This window comes from Dendrobates tinctorius, unplaced genomic scaffold, assembly GCF_039654945.1.
Source record: "Dendrobates tinctorius isolate UK_male_01 unplaced genomic scaffold, ASM3965494v1 ptg000143l, whole genome shotgun sequence".
Taxonomy (NCBI): Eukaryota; Metazoa; Chordata; class Amphibia; order Anura; family Dendrobatidae; genus Dendrobates; species Dendrobates tinctorius.
Window position 1 is genome coordinate 9,952,809 of NW_027361810.1, and position 15,548 is coordinate 9,968,356.

A 15,548-nucleotide genomic window follows, 5' to 3' on the forward strand; every position below is an offset into this window, starting at 1 on the left:
GCCGATCCTCTATATACACATAGAATGGGCACATCACATTACACTGTCATTTTTTTTTAGCTATACAACATGTTTTGGGGTGATCTGTTGGGATAGACAACCATTACTAGACAGCATCAACAACCCTGCAGGCCTCCTATGGGGTGAAGGTTCCCTATAACGTTCTCCTGCGGGACCCGAGGGTCTTGTAGTATGTAAAGGGGACAGGATCTAGGAACCTAATGTGACTATTCTAGTTTTATCAGGATTTATAGAAAATGTCAAATATAATCTGCTCATAGTGAGAAAAATGTGACACCCCCTGTCCTGATACAACAGGAGCTGTGTGCGGGGCTGGAGCAAAGCCTCAGGGCACAACAGCCGATAAGCGGCCGGGAAAAGAACATTAACCCTTCATCTAACACTCACTGCATCACAGGATTACGGGGTTTTTTTTTCACTACCGGTTGTCAAGTAATTATTACAGTGTAAATATCGCTAGAATCAGTATGGAGTTTCCTAATCCAGGATGTTATCAGATTGGATCAACATCTTACTGTTTACATGTAGAAATAATCTATATACAAAGTAGAGTCATACATACTGATGCTGAGTGACATCCTGTATTATACTCCCGAGCTGCGCGCAATATTCTGCTGGTGCAGTCACTGTGTACATACATTACATTACTGATCCTGAGTTACATCCTGTATTATACTCCAGAGCCGCAGTCACTATTCTGCTGGTGCAGTCACTGTGTACATACATTACTGATCCTGAGTTACATCCTGTATTATACCCCAGAGCTGCACTCACTATTCTGCTGGTGCAGTCACTGTGTACATACATTACATTACTGATTCTGTGTTACATCCTGTATTATACTCCAGAGCTGCACTCACTATTCTGCTGGTGCAGTCACTGTGTACATACATTACATTACTGATTCTGTGTTACATCCTGTATTATACTCCAGAGCTGCACTCACTATTCTGCTGGTACAGTCACTGTGTACATACATTACATTACTGATCCTGAGTTACCTCTTGTATTATACTCCAGAGCTGCACTCACTATTCTGCTGGTGCAGTCACTGTGTACATACATTACATTACTGATCCTGAGTTACATCCTGTATTATACCCCAGAGCTGCACTCACTATTCTGCTGGTGCAGTCACTGTGTACATACATTACATTACTGATCCTGAGTTACATCCTGTATTATACCCCAGAGCTGCACTCACTATTCTGATGCTGCGGTCACTGTGTACTCATATTACATTACTTACTCTTGTGCTCTTCAGTGTAGCCACAGAGCTGAGCTTTGGTTGGTGGCAGGCTGTTACTATAAACCACGTTGGAGACGATCCATTGATGTCACATAGTCATTTGTGGGTATTTCCTTTGCCCAGTCTCCAGTGTCCGCGGTGAGAGCGTTGCTATATTGCTATGTCTGGCGCTATTTCACAGTCTGACCAGGATCCTTTTCTTCCATTGATGGCAGATACTAAGTATCGCTGGAGTCAATAACTGAGAGGAATAAGTGCTGGCGCAGGTGAGGACTTGGAATTGCAACAGGTTTGCAGAGAGGAGCGCAGCGGGTGCGTCGCCAGGTACAGACTGTGCAGCTTACAGCGCACTGAACCACAATGGGCACCATGGATAAAATCCATCCAGAGTCATTTATAAAGCGCCGGCCCGCAGTGTTTCGTTTGGGGATGGTTGTGACAATATAGAGCCCAATTCCAACTTCTAATGAATAGTTGTTACATCTATGGCCGTCTAAACTGAGCAGGGACACTTTATAGTTAACGGGTCCCCCAATAATAAGTTGAATTTGTTTTTAGGGACCCCCCATATGACCAGGTGCTATAGTTAGAGATAGTAACCGTAGACCATAGGAATCGCTGTGTTTCCATGTCAGCAGCGTCACTCGCCTTCTCGAGGACCATGATATTTTGGGGATTTCATGCCTGGTGTAGTTTAAGCCTTGATTTAAGACAATGCAAGGAGTGTCACTTTAAACGGCCCATCTGCAGATTTAGTGCATTACACAGACTGAGCCGCTGCACCTGCGGAGATAAGGAGCAGGTTTTGTGGACAGGTCTGTCCTCACTGATGTCCTAGTGATTAGATAAGGAAGGTTCCCCTATAGAGAGCAGGGAAACAAAATATACAGATGTAGCAGAGCTGAGTTTGACATTTGGAAGACCTAATGCTTTACAGAATTGGCAATTACGTTTTGCAGAACTGGGGGCAAAGCTTCTTGTGCAATAGAATAACAAAATCTGCTCTGTTACATCTACAGAAACTCCCTGATACACAATCAGCCGTCACATTGTAAAGGCAGAACAGAGCGTTATTGTACTGAAAGCAGGAAAAATGGGTAAGAGAAGGACATGAGAGACAAGGGGCAAACTGCAAAGTTTAGGCAACTAGGCCAGAGCATCTTCAAAGTAGATCTTGTGGAGTGTTCCAGGTATACAGCGGTTCTTGTGGCGTGTTCCAGGTGTATGGCGGGTCTTGTGGAGTGTTCCCAGTATACGGCGGGTCATGTGGGGTGTTCCCGGTATACGGCGGATCTTGTGGAGTGTTCCCAGTATACAGCGGGTCATGTGGGGTGTTCCCGGTATACGGCGGATCTTGTGGGGTGTTCCCGGTATACTGCGGTTCTTGTGGGGTGTTCCCAGTATACAGCGGGTCATGTGGGGTGTTCCCGGTATACGGCGGGTCTTGTGGGGTGTTCCAGGTATACGGCGGGTCTTGTGGGGTGTTCCCGGTATACGGCGGGTCTTGTGGGGTGTTCCCGGTATGCGGCAGGTCTTGTGGGGTGTTCCAGGTATACAGCAGGACTTGTGGGGTGTTCCCGGTATACGGCGGATCTTGTGGAGTGTTCCCAGTATACAGCGGGTCATGTGGGGTGTTCCCGGTATACGGCGGATCTTGTGGAGTGTTCCCAGTATACAGCGGGTCATGTGGGGTGTTCCCGGTATACGGCGGATCTTGTGGGGTGTTCCCGGTATACGGCGGTTCTTGTGGGGTGTTCCAGGTATACGGCGGGTCTTGTGGGGTGTTCCCGGTATACGGCGGGTCTTGTGGGGTGTTCCCGGTATGCGGCAGGTCTTGTGGGGTGTTCCAGGTATACAGCAGGACTTGTGGGGTGTTCCCCGTATGCGGCAGGTCTTGTGGGGTGTTCTCGGTATACAGCAGGACTTGTGGGGTGTTCCCGGTATACGGCGGGTCTTGTGGGGTGTTCCCGGTATACGGCGGGTCTTGTGGGGTGTTCCAGGTATACAGCAGGACTTGTGGGGTGTTCCCCGTATGCGGCAGGTCTTGTGGGGTGTTCCAGGTATACGGCGGTTCTTGTGGCGTGTTCCAGGTGTATGGCGGGTCTTTTAGGGTGTTCCCAGTATACAGCGGGTCTTGTGGGGTGTTCCAGGTATACAGCAGGTCGTGTGGGTTGTTCCCAGAATGCGGAAGGTCTTGTGGGGTGGTCCCGGTATACGGCGGGTCTAGTGGGGTATTCCCGATATAGATCAGGTCTTGTGGGGTGTTCTTGTTATACAGCGGGTTTTGTGGGGTGTTCAAGGTGTAGACCAGCTCTTGTGGGCTGTTGCTGGTATACGGCAATTCTTGTGGTCTGTTCTCAGTGTACATTGCGTCTTGTGGGGTGTTCCCAGTATACGGCGGGTCTTGTGGGGTATTTCCGGTATAGAGCAGGTCTTGTGGGTTGTTCTCGGTGTACGGCGGGTCTTGTAGGTATACAGCAGGTCTTGTGGTGTGTTCCCAGTATACGGCAGGTCTTGTGCGGTGTCTTTCCGGTATACGGTAGGTTTTGTGGGGTGTTTCCAGTATAGAGCAGGTCTTGTGGGGTGTTCACGGTATACGGCGGGTCTTGTAGGGGTTTTCTAGGTATTCGGCGGGTCTTGTGGGGTGTTCCCAGTATGCGGCAGGTCTTGTGGGGTGTTCACGGTATACAGCGGGTCTTGTGGGGGTGTTCCAGGTATACGGCAGGTCTTGTGGGGTATTCTTGGTATATGGATAAGGTGGATCTTCAGGAGATGGTTTAAGAAGAATGACAAAGAATTCAATGAGACGACTTCCCCAAATCTGATTCTAAAAACCACATTCTAATAGACAACTTACAAGACTCCGAGGATCCACTGCAAAGTGTTGAGATCCCACACAAAGAGATCTTGTGGTGTCACGGCCTCGGTGGGTCAGAGCACGCGGGGGATCAGAGTATTAGGTTGGTGACCGATAGGTGTTTATTCTGATCGTACAAGTCACCTGGCAATGAGTACAGGGGCCATTATTCATTTATTTTACTCATTTATATAGCGCTATTAATTCCACAGCGCTTTACAGACATGTTACACATGAGTGAATCTGACAGAAATAGGGCGCAGTCAGGATTCCCTTCTAATAGTGACGTTCCCTTTTTTACCAATATTTTTAAATGTTCAGTTTAATGGAAACCAGTGTATGCTGGGACTTGTAGTTGCAGGCTTTATACACATTGCCACTGGCTGCATGCTGGGACTTGTAGTTGCAGTGTGTGTGGAGACTTGCAGGCTATACACACATTTTACCACTATACGTCTGTAGATACTTTGGCTGCATGCTGGGACTTGTAGTTGCACTGTGTATGGAGACTTGCAGGCTATACACACATTTTACCACTATACGTCTGTAGATCCTATGGCTGCATGCTGGGACTTGTAGTTGCAGTGTGTGTGGAGACTTGCAGGCTATACACATATTACCACTTTACATCTGTGGATACTCTGGCTGTATGCTGGGACTAGTAGTTGCAGTGCAGGCTATACACACATTTTACCACTATACGTCTGTAGATACTATGGCTGCATGCTGGGACTTGTAGTTGCAGTGTGTGTGGAGACTTGCAGGCTATACACACATTTTACCACTATACGTCTGTAGATACTATGGCTGCATGCTGGGACTTGTAGTTGCAGTGTGTGTGGAGACTCACAGGCTTCTGTACATTTCTGAGCAGAGAGCGCAGTTTCTGGACAGTGTACACTTTCAGCACAATGGCCGGGCACACATCCAGGTCTAAATCCGGTGGGATGGAGCAGTGGTGTAGGGTTCACAGGGCGGCTCTATGGATGTAGGTTGGGAGGGAGGTGACAGCTGCACCACGCTGTGTGCGGCTATATATGAGCAGTCAGAATGGCGGTATATCCCTACACATGTGATGAAGAGAAAAGTAATGATCATATACTAGAAAGCTCCTCGCCATTTTCAGTAACTCTGATTGCTGTTGGCAAATTACAACACTGCTTGCTTACATTTCAATGCCGAAAAATAAACTCAGACCTCAACCGTCTCACAGCTGATGATTCGTTACAATTGAATCCCATCCAGACAATCCTCTGTGAGCTAAATACATCAGAAATCCCTCGCTTATCCCAGGATCCAGGCTGCTTGGCTCACGGAGGAATGTCCAGACTGGATACTACTGTAACAAATCCACAGCTTTGAGAAATATGAGGTCTGGGCAGATTGTCAGACTGTGGACAGAAATTAGTGTTTGCATTCACCAGCAGCAAGCAGAGATCTTAAAAATAGAAAGGAAATGAGCCACAAAAGTTTATAAAAAGTTGAAGAAATGTTTCATTACACACTGAAGACTGAAGGACCCCCCTGGAGATTAGCACTAATTTTGGAGGTTTTCCGAGGTCAGAGTCTGCCGCTGGGTCACAGAATAATTTATTCCTCGTTACACAAATTGAGCACAGAGTCGGTGTGACATAAAAGCACTCGGGCAGCGCAGCACAGGTCTTGTCAAATCTATGGCTGGATGTGAAATCCATGGCTCTGTGTAGTCACTCTGTATCCGGGTTACTAACCGTATGTACAATACATATATTTAGAGGAGATCTTCGCTCCAAAGGGCTCATCTGAAGGAGGGGCTTCTTTATTTCTTGCCTGCACAGGATGCCCCCTTGGGGAGAAGAGCCCCTCTAAAATGTCCTCGGATAAGTGAACTCATGTGACTGGAGAGGAGACGCTTTGGTCCTTTATTCTGTGCGCTCACGGCTGAAGGTTCGCAGGTAGAACATGTCCCGGGGCTTCGGGGGTGCTTGGACTTGGCGGTACACTGTGTGACACGGTACAGGCTGAGGCGGCCGGTGTGATTCCCCTGTGAAGCAGAGAGCCCAGGATGTGATATCTGTACACTACACACGGCGCCGTGGTGTTGACACAGCTGTAAATTATGTGGAGCTTCTGTCACCTGGACAGGTGGAGCGTCTGCTGTGTACCCATGTTCAGCGTGACACCCCTAAAACTGCCATACACCTGCAATAGCTGTCAGCACACCGCTGACAGTTATTCCTCCCCACCCCCAATTCAGAAGAGCATTTATGTGTTTCTATTGTGGATCGGGAGATAAGCAGCTCCAGAAGTGATTGGCAGCTGCTTATCTTCCCAGAGTACAGGCGCTGATGATTTCTTCAGTACGCCCAAATACCTGTAAGATAGGTGGCTGATCCTGCCAGATTAAGGCTATGTGCACACGTAGATTTCCTTCCTGCGGATTTTTCCGCGCAGATTTTAAGAAATCCGCAGGTCAAATGACCTGCATTTTTCCTGCGGATTTCTTCCTTTTTTATTGCGGTTTTCCAGCGGTTTTCCCCCTGCGGATTTGGAGAATGGAGCAGGTGGAAAACCGCACAAAAGAAGTGACAAATCCGCAGGTCAAATGACCTGCATTTTTCCTGCGGATTTCTTCCTTTTTTATTGCGGTTTTCCAGCGGTTTTCCCCCTGCGGATTTGGAGAATGGAGCAGGTGGAAAACCGCACAAAAGAAGTGACATGCTGCTTTTTTTGGACCGCAGGAAATCTGCAGGGAAAAGAGAGAGGGAAAAGAGAGAGGGAAAAGAGAGAGGGAAAAGAGAGAGGGAAAAGAGAGAGGGAAAAGAGAGAGGGAAAAGAGAGAGGGAAAAGAGAGAGGGAAAAGAGAGAGGGAAAAGAGAGAGGGAAAAGAGAGAGGGAAAAGAGAGAGGGAAAAGAGAGAGGGAAAAGAGAGAGGGAAAAGAGAGAGGGAAAAGAGAGAGGGAAAAGAGAGAGGGAAAAGAGAGAGGGAAAAGAGAGAGGGAAAAGAGAGAGGGAAAAGAGAGAGGGAAAAGAGAGAGGGAAAAGAGAGAGGGAAAAGAGAGAGGGAAAAGAGAGAGGGAAAAGAGAGAGGGAAAAGAGAGAGGGAAAAGAGAGAGGGAAAAGAGAGAGGGAAAAGAGAGAGGGAAAAGAGAGAGGGAAAAGAGAGAGGGAAAAGAGAGAGGGAAAAGAGAGAGGGAAAAGAGAGAGGGAAAAGAGAGAGGGAAAAGAGAGAGGGAAAAGAGAGAGGGAAAAGAGAGAGGGAAAAGAGAGAGGGAAAAGAGAGAGGGAAAAGAGAGAGGGAAAAGAGAGAGGGAAAAGAGAGAGGGAAAAGAGAGAGGGAAAAGAGAGAGGGAAAAGAGAGAGGGAAAAGAGAGAGGGAAAAGAGAGAGGGAAAAGAGAGAGGGAAAAGAGAGAGGGAAAAGAGAGAGGGAAAAGAGAGAGGGAAAAGAGAGAGGGAAAAGAGAGAGGGAAAAGAGAGAGGGAAAAGAGAGAGGGAAAAGAGAGAGGGAAAAGAGAGAGGGAAAAGAGAGAGGGAAAAGAGAGAGGGAAAAGAGAGAGGGAAAAGAGAGAGGGAAAAGAGAGAGGGAAAAGAGAGAGGGAAAAGAGAGAGGGAAAAGAGAGAGGGAAAAGAGAGAGGGAAAAGAGAGAGGGAAAAGAGAGAGGGAAAAGAGAGAGGGAAAAGAGAGAGGGAAAAGAGAGAGGGAAAAGAGAGAGGGAAAAGAGAGAGGGAAAAGAGAGAGGGAAAAGAGAGAGGGAAAAGAGAGAGGGAAAAGAGAGAGGGAAAAGAGAGAGGGAAAAGAGAGAGGGAAAAGAGAGAGGGAAAAGAGAGAGGGAAAAGAGAGAGGGAAAAGAGAGAGGGAAAAGAGAGAGGGAAAAGAGAGAGGGAAAAGAGAGAGGGAAAAGAGAGAGGGAAAAGAGAGAGGGAAAAGAGAGAGGGAAAAGAGAGAGGGAAAAGAGAGAGGGAAAAGAGAGAGGGAAAAGAGAGAGGGAAAAGAGAGAGGGAAAAGAGAGAGGGAAAAGAGAGAGGGAAAAGAGAGAGGGAAAAGAGAGAGGGAAAAGAGAGAGGGAAAAGAGAGAGGGAAAAGAGAGAGGGAAAAGAGAGAGGGAAAAGAGAGAGGGAAAAGAGAGAGGGAAAAGAGAGAGGGAAAAGAGAGAGGGAAAAGAGAGAGGGAAAAGAGAGAGGGAAAAGAGAGAGGGAAAAGAGAGAGGGAAAAGAGAGAGGGAAAAGAGAGAGGGAAAAGAGAGAGGGAAAAGAGAGAGGGAAAAGAGAGAGGGAAAAGAGAGAGGGAAAAGAGAGAGGGAAAAGAGAGAGGGAAAAGAGAGAGGGAAAAGAGAGAGGGAAAAGAGAGAGGGAAAAGAGAGAGGGAAAAGAGAGAGGGAAAAGAGAGAGGGAAAAGAGAGAGGGAAAAGAGAGAGGGAAAAGAGAGAGGGAAAAGAGAGAGGGAAAAGAGAGAGGGAAAAGAGAGAGGGAAAAGAGAGAGGGAAAAGAGAGAGGGAAAAGAGAGAGGGAAAAGAGAGAGGGAAAAGAGAGAGGGAAAAGAGAGAGGGAAAAGAGAGAGGGAAAAGAGAGAGGGAAAAGAGAGAGGGAAAAGAGAGAGGGAAATGAGAGTGGGTTAAGAGAGAGGGTAAAGAGAGAGGGAATTGAGAGAGGGAAAGTGTGGATTGTGAGGGTTTTGTGGTTTGTGTTGGTTTTGTGTGTGGTTTTGGAGAGGGAAAAGAGAGAGGGAAAAGAGAGAGGGAAAAGAGAGAGGGAAAAGAGAGAGGGAAGAGAGAGGAAAAGAGAGAGGGAAGGAGTGGGAAAGTGAGAGGGAAAGAGAGAGGGAAAGAGAGGGGTTTGAGTGTGGTTTTGTGTGGTTTTTGTGTGTGGGGTTTTGTGTGTGGTTTGTGAGAGGAAAGAGAGAGGGAAAAGAGAGAGGGAAAAGAGAGAGGGAAAAGAGAGAGGGAAAAGAGAGAGGGAAAAGAGAGAGGGAAAAGAGTGAGGGAAAAGAGAGAGGGAAAGAGAGGGAAAAGAGAGAGGGAAAAGAGAGAGGGAAAAGAGAGAGGGAAAAGAGAGGAAGAGGGGAAAGAGAGAGGGAAAAGAGAGAGGGAAAGAGAGGTTTGTTGGGAAAAGAGAGAGGGAAAAGAGAGAGGGAAAAGAGAGAGGAAAAGAGAGAGGGAAAAGAGAGAGGGAAAAGAGAGAGGGAAAAGAGAGAGGGAAAGTGTGAGGGTTATGTGGTGGGTTGTGGTTTTGTGTGGTTTTGTGTGTGGGTTTTGTTGAGGGAAAGGAGAGGGAAATGTGAGAGGGAATTGGAGTGGGTTAGTGTGGGTTTGTTGTGGGTTTTTTTGTGGGGATTGTGAGAGGGAAAAGAGAGAGGGAAAAGAGAGAGGGAAAGAGAGAGGGAAAAGAGAGAGGGAAAAGTGTGTGGGTTTTGTGTGTGGGTTTTGTGTGTGGTTTTGTGTGTGGGTTTGTGTGTGGTTTTGTGTGTGGTTTTGTGTGTGGGTTTAGAGGGGAAATGAGAGAGGGAAAAGTGAGTGGGAATAGAGGGGAAAGAGAGAGGGAAAAGAGAGAGGGAAAAGAGAGAGGGAAAAGAGAGAGATAATTTTTTTTTGTCCGGCACCCAGAAAGAAATTCGGGTTAAATCAGTGTTTGCAGGATCCGCCAGAGGAAAAAACGTTACAAGCTCCGTTTTGAAATTTTTGAGGATGGTGACGGACAGCAACTTTTGGCGGATCCTCACAAAAAACGGATGCAACGGACAGCAATCCGTCACAATCCGCCATTAATGCAAGTCAATGGGAAAAAACGGATCCTCAAAAAAAATTTGAGGATCCGTTTTTTTTCAAAACCTGGCGGATTGTGACTGATTGTAAAAAACGGAAGTGTGAAAGAGGCCTTAGACTAACGTCAGCCGAACCTACAATGTGTACGAGGCTCTTCTGACTCTCCTCTGACAGATGAGGTGGGGGGAAATAATGATCCATTGCAATGATCCGTTACAGTGTGCAGAATGCACACAGTCAGGATTCTGTGTGGTTACCTGCTGGAGACGACGTCACGTGACGGCAAGTGCATGATTTGCAAACTTGCCGTAACCTGCCGACTAGCAATTTTTCCTGCAACTATAAATGTTGTATTGAGAGAAACGGATGAGAAGCCACGTGGCGGCAAGTATCCAAATCACAGAGAGGCAACTGTGCACAAGCCTGACAGTGTGCATATTGCAGCATGGTTGACCGTGCACTGATCAGCCTCACTGTTCTTCACGTCCCCGTTAACGTACCTGGGGGTTGCAGGTGGCAGAGCGATGACGCGAGGCCGGGTGGTGAGAACGACTTCTCCACGGTTGGCTTCCGTCATGATGTTCTGTAGTGTGTTTTCCAGTATGGACTCCACCAGTTGGCTGAACACTGGTGTCCTGAAACAGAGAGTGGGCATTTAGAAATTCGGTAGCACCTGTGTAGTGTGCGCTGCACCTCGCACCGTGAGCAGAGGGTTAAATGTCTCCTCTTGCTCATGGATCCAAGTTTCTGTAACACGTTTCTTTACATCACAGGTTTGGGTTGTCTCACATGGGGGCTTCACTTTTCTGTGAGAAGAGGGAAAGAACTGGACCCAATGTACCCCAAATCACAGAGTGTTTGTCAGTGTTTTCTCCCCCATCTCACCAGTAAGGACTGGTCAGCGGGGGTATCCTCACATAGTGAGACCCTTTTCAATCAGTGTTCATCATGTCAGACAGTCCAGGGACACGTCCTAATGGCAAGAAGTTTGGTAACAAGCAGTGAATTTTCAGCCTGAAGTTTCTGGATGGAAAATCCACTGTATGTTACAGACCCGGCAATGTGCACGAGGTTTTAGGAAATCTCTTTCGCACTGCAAAAAAGATCTACATTGTAAACTCGGATTTACGCTGTGGATGTCAGTGCAATGAAAGGTGAAATGTGCCGCCTAAGTGTGCCATGTTCACAACAATAGCCGCCTTAATATTCACTGCCATGGATTTAATAGTTGCGCTTCTGCTGAGGGAGGTCTGCAGGGGAACGTACCATAATTCTGCAGCAGACCTCTAATCGGATGAAGGGGTCGGCTGCAGCTCTAGGTGGTCGGAAGCGCTTCTGTGCAGGACATGTAGATTGGATGCAGCACTATATCAGTGCCGCGACCCCTATAATTTGTAGGAAGGCCCCGGGGGAAACAACGGGGTTTTCCTCATCTATGCTGATTATTGCAGAGACGAGAATAACAGCAACCCCCACTCTCTTCTATATTTCTGAATCATGGAAAAAAACAGTGCAGACGCTCTCGGCTGTCTCCGAAGCCCCCAACCTCCTGTGGCTGACGCTGGGCTGCTGATAGTCCCACCTCAGCAATGACTGGAGAAGGGAACAATCCGAAAGTTTGCCATTTTTGACCCCAGTGCATGAATGGAATTTAAAAAAAAGAAAACTACCCTTTTATTAAAATATGACTGAGGCCATTGGATTTCTGCAGAGCGCAGGATCTGTGCTCTGATGAGGGGCAGACGGTGTATCCAGCCCCTAATTCTCCATCCTGCTTTCTGTACCATATACAAGGGCCGGACTCGGGCCGTGTCCCTGTCTGGCATCTATCAGGACCTGATTTCACGTCGGGCGCTGCTGTCTCCCCGGTGACTTATTCCGGGTGACACCAAGGATCAGTCGTATACGGAGGTGGCATAAGCCAAGGCCTCGGTGTCCTCGTGACAGAACATGATGTTAGATCACCTCTTGGAAAATAGATCAAGTGTCGTCCGCTATGAATGATGTGATCTGGACAATCTGGTTAGGTTTAATGGGTCGCCCAATAATTAATTGTGAGGGTTATGGCCAGCTGTCCCTGACATGGGTTAGGTGGGGGGTTTGGTGGTAAGACTGAGAGAAAATAAAGGTGGTCACATGGACATCAGCGGCAGGAACCCAGGGGTGCTGGAATAATAAACTATTGTGTCACCTCCCATACACATTAATGTCGCCTGAACCTGCCGATACTGACGTGTTCGGCTGACGGTCTGATGTGTATGGGTCGAATGATGATCGGGAGAGATGTAGATTTCGGACTGCCGATCGCGTTGTTCTAAAGGGGATAAGTTGCTGCCAGACATGTCAGCCGGCGGCTTTCTCATAGAGGACACAGGAGCGATCAGGCAAACAAGCGCTCCGGGGTATGGGAGAGACAGCTGAGATGGACGATCGTTTATGGCTGGCGTTGTTAGGGGAAAACAGAGGGAAGATTAGGATAAAGACTGGATATCTGAAAAGGGATAGATTTTAGGCTAGGAAAGAACAAGACTATATGTTAGGGAGGCCATACACATTACACTTAAAGCATTATTCCCCAAAAGTCAAGTTATTCCCTACCTAAAGGATACAGAAAAACTTGCTGATCTATGGAGTCCGGCTGTAACTATCCCCTAAATACCCAAATTGGGTCCCTGAAACAGAACTGCACAGTCTGAACCTCTGCTGCATTCATCGAGCATGGGACTGCCGAGCGCAGCGCTCTGCTGTTCCCAGCAGTCCTAGAGACAATTAAAGGAGTGGAGGTCGAACCTGCGCTACATTCATTGCGGCTACATAAAAAATGGGCATCACATAGTCCTCCATACAATATTATGGACAACACATAGTCCTCCATACAGTAATATGGACACCACATAGTCCTCCATACAGTAATATGGACACCACATAGTCCTCCATACAGTAATATGGGCACCACATAGTCCTCCATACAGTAATATGGGCACCACATAGTCCTCCATACAGTAATATGGGCATCACATAGTTCTCCATACAGTATTAAGGGCATAATATGGTCCTCCATACAGTAATATGGGCACCACATAGTCCTCCATACAGTATTATGGACACCACATAGTCCTCCATACAGTAATATGGGCACCACATAGTCCTCCATACAGTAATATGGGCACCACATAGTCCTCCATACAGTAATATGGGCACCACATAGTCCTCCATACAGTAATATGGGCACCACATAGTCCTCCATACAGTAATATGGGCACCACATAGTCCTCCATACAGTATTAAGGGCATCACATAGTCCTCCATACATTATTATGGGCACCACATAGTCCTCCATACAGTATTATGGGCATCACATAGTCCTCCATACAGTATTATTGGCCCCATATATTACTCCACACAGTGTAATGGGCTCCTATAATGCTCCCCACATAAAAAATAAAATAAAAAATCAAATACCCACCTCTCCCGTCTCTTCAGTGTCTTCTGACTCTCTGCACTGCTCAGCACAGAGGGCGCTCTGTAGTGACGTCATTACACCCTGAGACGTCACAGAAAGTCAGTAGACGCTGAAGAGACCGGAGCAGCAGAGACCAGAGCAGCGGGGAACGGGGAGACGCGAGTATTGGGGGAGGGGTTGGTGCCTGCGCTGGCACCATGCTCCCCTAACTTCTGGGCCCCTTAGCATGCCAGTGTCCCAGATGGCAAGTTGGGCCTCCCCCCCGTGCATCCAGAGCCCCGACACTTGCCGGGGTGTGTCAGATGGTGACGGTGGACCTGATAGCGCCTAATGAGAATGGATATAGGGGCCACCAGATGAGAATATAGAGCCCTATAATTAGGGCGATGATCGCAAGGTGTTCATTTTCAGTCATTTTCCAGCGTAAACCTGACCAGCAATCAAACAACAAGCGAGAAAACAATTGTCACTTCATGCAAACACGAATGTGCTGCCGGGAAACTGGCGATCAAAAGAATGACTGCTCATATGGGCCCTCTGATGGTCATAGGGGCATGTGATTGAAGGGAAACAAGCACTGGCTGACTTCTTTGGTCGTGGAGAGGAGCTCCTCGCTGGTAATTTATGGTGCCTAAATAAAAGGACTCCAAAGTCAATAATTTGTAATGTTAGAGTGCCCCCTGGTGATGAGTGGCAGTGAGGGATTACATCTGGCCTTTGATGTCGTGCTGATTGTGAAGTCAAGTGATAAGCACTGGTGGGGTCCCTTTAAGGGTATGTGCACACGTTGCGGATTCAGCTGCGGTTCCGCAACGGATTTGACCCTGTGTATCTGCAGCAGTTCCGCAGGCATTGTACAGTACAATGCAAAGCAATGGGATTTCAAAAATGCAGTGCTTATGCTGCGGATTTTTCCGCGCGGATTTCCTGCGGTTTTAAATCCGCAGCATGTCAATTCTTTCTGCGGATTCTGCAGCGGTTTGACACCTGTTCCATTGTCCAGGTGTCAAACCGCAGGCAAATCCGCAGATAAACCGCAGGTCACTTTACCTGCGGTTTTACCTGCAAATCCGCGTGGAAAAATCCGCAGCTGAATCCGCACTGTGTGCACTCACCCTAAAAGTTATTAAAATAAACACTTTGCAAATGTTACTTTTAATGTTATATAACTGTAAACACCTTTCAGATCAGTGGGGTCCGGGTCATTCAGAAGCGCTCAGCTCCGGCATGAACGAGTACAGAGTACATTAACTTACTACTGAGCCTGTACACCACTCATACAGGAGCGGAGCCCTTCTGCCTCCAGAGGTAATTGCTACTGAATAGTATTTGGGGAGATCGGTGAGGGTCTCAGGACCCTCACGAGACGTTTAGAATACGGCGGAGCCCTGCATGCAGAGCTGGTAGGCAGTGCACGACTCGCTTAGTACAGAGCGGTGCCGCCTCCGTGCCCCGTCTTACAGGCGGGTGTACAGAGATATTCTCTCCCAGCAGCAATGCTTCATACGGCATCAGATGGAGCAAGTCACTATTTTCAGTCCGTTTCCTACAGAAAAACCCTCTGCATGAGTCTGTATGAAGGTCTCTATGTGCATGAATCCTAGTCTGTAGGTCATGATGTCCAATGGTAAAGAACATCCAATAGTCCGGCACCTTGCTGTTCACATGGATTACTGGGTATTCTCTGCATTATTTGCACTATGGGTTTATTTTACCTTTTAATCTTCTCCCTCTGTTCATCTTGTGGTATGAGCATAGGTTTGGTCTGGGTCTCCTCGTGTGTCATGTCTCTTGATATTACCCGTGAGTCTGCTGGCATCTCTTCCTCTGCTGCCGGGGGTGCAGACTCTGCCACCATCACGCTCTGGTCTTCCGGGGCGGCGTCTGTCGTGGTTGGCCTGGACTCCGAGCTGCGTAGTTGGGTGAAGTAGGGCAGAGGCTCATTCTGGATCTGGATCAGCGCTTCATGAAACTGCTTATCATCCAGGAGGTTCCTACAAGATCAGGGAAGAGCAGGTTATAGCCGAGGGCACACAATACATAATCTATAGCAATCTATAGGCATATTACCCAGGTCTGCACCGGTAACACGAGCCTCAGAAATCCTCTGCCTATAACACTGGTATTTACCCGCATGCTGCAATCATCTGTTACCTCCTGCAACAATGTGCGGTGCTATAGGAGCTGACAACGGTATTAAATAGTGACCTCTGGCTCTC

The 15,548-nt window shown here is 47.8% G+C and overlaps 1 protein-coding gene across 2 annotated transcripts in view; it reads right to left on the reverse strand.

The window, feature by feature from the left end:
- Positions 1-5,700: 5,700 nt before the first annotated feature.
- CFAP65 (cilia and flagella associated protein 65) overlaps positions 5,701-15,548 on the reverse strand; it is a 57,754-nt gene continuing 47,906 nt past the window's right edge. For both annotated transcript variants that reach the window (XM_073545422.1, XM_073545421.1), the window contains 3 exons: positions 15,045-15,323; positions 10,367-10,501; positions 5,701-6,150 (listed from right to left, as the gene is read on the reverse strand). In XM_073545422.1, coding sequence (XP_073401523.1) covers positions 6,042-6,150; positions 10,367-10,501; positions 15,045-15,323 — 523 coding nt within the window. In that variant the 3' untranslated portion in view covers positions 5,701-6,041. The remainder of the gene's footprint in view (positions 6,151-10,366; positions 10,502-15,044; positions 15,324-15,548) is intronic.